The sequence below is a fragment of the Bombina bombina genome, chromosome 1 (assembly GCF_027579735.1).
Source record: "Bombina bombina isolate aBomBom1 chromosome 1, aBomBom1.pri, whole genome shotgun sequence".
NCBI lineage: Eukaryota > Metazoa > Chordata > Amphibia > Anura > Bombinatoridae > Bombina > Bombina bombina.
In genome coordinates this window covers 729,741,833-729,744,557 of record NC_069499.1, presented here as the reverse complement: position 1 = coordinate 729,744,557, position 2,725 = coordinate 729,741,833, and the positions used below count along the sequence as shown (strand labels likewise).

Genomic DNA, 2,725 nt, shown 5'->3' with positions numbered 1-2,725 from the left:
AGGCACTGATTGGCTAGACTGCAAGTCTGTCAAAAGAACTGAAAAACGGGGCAGTTTGCAGAGGCTTAGATACAAGATAATCACAGAGGTTAAAAGTATATTATTATAACTGTGTTGGTTATGCAAAACTGGGAAATGGGTAATAAAGGGATTATCTATCTTTTAAAACAATAAAAATTCTGGTGTAGACTGTCCCTTTAACTAAACTGTCCAATCCTCTGCTGCTTCCAAACTGAAACTTAAAATTTATTGTATTAAACAAATGCTAAATGATATATTATTATGATATTATCTTTCACATATATTCAGAACTAACCATATCTTAAATTGATGACCTTCTGCACAAACGGCAATCAAAATATGAATTAACCAATAAGAAAAGAAAAAGAAAATTTCATTAGATTTATTTCAACAGACCGCTCTTGTTCTGGAGAGTTTTTAACTCCAGTTTCTTTTATCCTCAGAGTCTTGCTTTGCTTTTCTATTAAATGCATATAGAGATGAAAAATCTTTAATTAAAATGGAGTCTGATATTGTGTGTGTTGGGGCTGTTTTTAATCTCAGGAGATGTAAGGACAGGACTAGGATATCTTCTTTGCAGAAAACACACTATAAGTCTGAGTTTGATTTGCTTTATTGTTTGGATCTTCTGAAGAGTTTTTTGAAAAACCTATGTTCCTTGTGTTTTGATCCTGTAAGAGCTTTCTCTTCATCTAATGTAACATTTGCTTCATCTTCTGACATTTGTTCCTGTATTGTATTAGCAAAGGTCTCATTTAAAATGCAACCTGATATTACATGTGTTGGGCTTTTGATCTGAGGAAGTGAAGGAAGTTGTGACTGGGCTTCCCATTCTGGTTGTTTTTCTTCTTTTACATATTGGAGCTCACATAATTTTTCCTGGGATCCTTTTGGTAAAAGTGTTAAGATTAGTTTATCGTTTTTTGGAGTTTTAACATTGTCTGGAGGTATAGAAATCATAATCATCTCATTCTTCAGATCAGCATTATTACTGTCTTCATTGCCAGAAGGACACTGTGTCCCTTTATGGTACTTGGGCAGATCAGCATTATTACTGTCTTCATTGTCAGACGGACTCTGTGTCTCTTTATGGTGTTTGTGCAGATCAGCATTATCACTGTCTTCGTTAAGAGGACACTGTGTCTCTTTGTGGTGTTTGTACTGTTGAACATTTTCATTATCTTTATTGCCAGAAGGATATTGTGTCCATTTATGTTTTTTGTGCAGGACTCTTCTCATCTTTGCAGCACTTGAATAAAAAAAAAAAAAAGGACCATATGTTAAATAGGTTGCTGAAAATGATAAAGTAGCTTAAATATGTTATAATGTGTAATACAATATTTCAGAGCAGTAGAGTTACACAATTTATATTATCCACAAAAACTACAAACAGATGCATAGATATTACAACCTATATTATAACAGACATGTAATGTGCCATAGAGAACATCCCCATCATTATTACCTCTGGAAGCATAAAATTGTTTGTGACAACTGTGACTACAAAATATTTATTTACAGTAGCTCAAAAATGCTACGAAGTCTTACTACCTGTTGCTACCCTTGAAACCTTGTAAAAAGACTGCTGATGTCTGGCACATATAGACATCTGCTGATTGGTACGTATGTTCTGTGCAGTCACTTTAAGGAACACTCTATAATAGAATGTTTATTGTTTTTAAAGATAGATAATCCCTTTATTACCCATTCCCCAGTTTTGCACAACCAACACAGTTATATTAATATACTTTTTACCTCTGTGACTACCTTGTATTTAAGGGGCATATTTATCAAGCTCGCCAGAAACACAAGTTATGAAGCAGCGGTCTAAAGGCCACTGCTCCATAACCTGTCTGCCTGCTCTGAGGCGGCAGACAGACATTGCCTAAAATCAACCCGATCCAATATGATCGGGTTGATTGACACCCGCTGTTGGTGGCCGATTGGCCGCAAATCCTCAGGGGGAGGTGTTGCAATGGTGCAATGATAAATGCCGACAGCAGACATGATCGAGGGAGGTGAATAAGAGTGCTAGGCTGTGGGGCCCTACACATTCGTCTTGCCCAGGGCCCTGCAAATGCTAAGGGTGTCCCTGTGTGCTACTCACACTCTGTACTAGAATATCTCTTTACAAAACGAAGAACTCACCCTTAAAATACAGAACAAGTGTCAACCCTGCAACATGTGGACACAAATAAAACAGAAAATAATACAGAGGGATATGGGTTGAGGATAAGTCAGGTGGAGAGAAGAGCATGGGAGAGAGGAAATATACAAAAGTCACAATTCTCCTAATGTTGTTTTACTTACTTTTTATTATTTTCTAGTGGATTCCAGCAAAACCATAATATCAAAAGTATCAGTACAGCAATGGCAGTCACTAAAATAGAAATTGCTATGTAGACCACTGACTGATTAATGTTTTTCACAACCCCAGAAATCTTCATCTTCAGATAGTCTTTAGCTGTAATTTCTGTGTTAAAAAATAAATAAATTATAGTTGTTCTTTTCTTTACTATTACACTTGGTTATTTTATAATTAACTGGTTAGCCATAAAATGTATTCTTAAAAAATATAATTAACAGACGGCTAGAGTTTTGTCGGTAACGACCCGCGTAGCTAACGCTGGCTTTTTTCTGGCCGCACCTTTAAAATAACTCTGGTATTGAGAGTCCACAGAATGGCTGCGTTAGGCTCCAAAAA

The 2,725-nt window shown here is 36.1% G+C and overlaps 1 protein-coding gene across 1 annotated transcript; it reads right to left on the bottom strand.

Annotated features, from left to right (window-relative positions):
• Positions 1-295: 295 nt before the first annotated feature.
• Positions 296-2,484, bottom strand: LOC128639618 (uncharacterized). The gene is made up of 2 exons (XM_053691749.1): positions 2,332-2,484; positions 296-1,270 (listed from the first exon to the last, which is right to left on the bottom strand). Exons 1-2 carry the CDS (start codon positions 2,466-2,468, stop codon positions 634-636), a joined length of 774 nt encoding a protein of 257 aa, XP_053547724.1. The 5' UTR covers positions 2,469-2,484; the 3' UTR covers positions 296-633.
• Between the last annotated feature and the right edge of the window lie 241 nt (positions 2,485-2,725).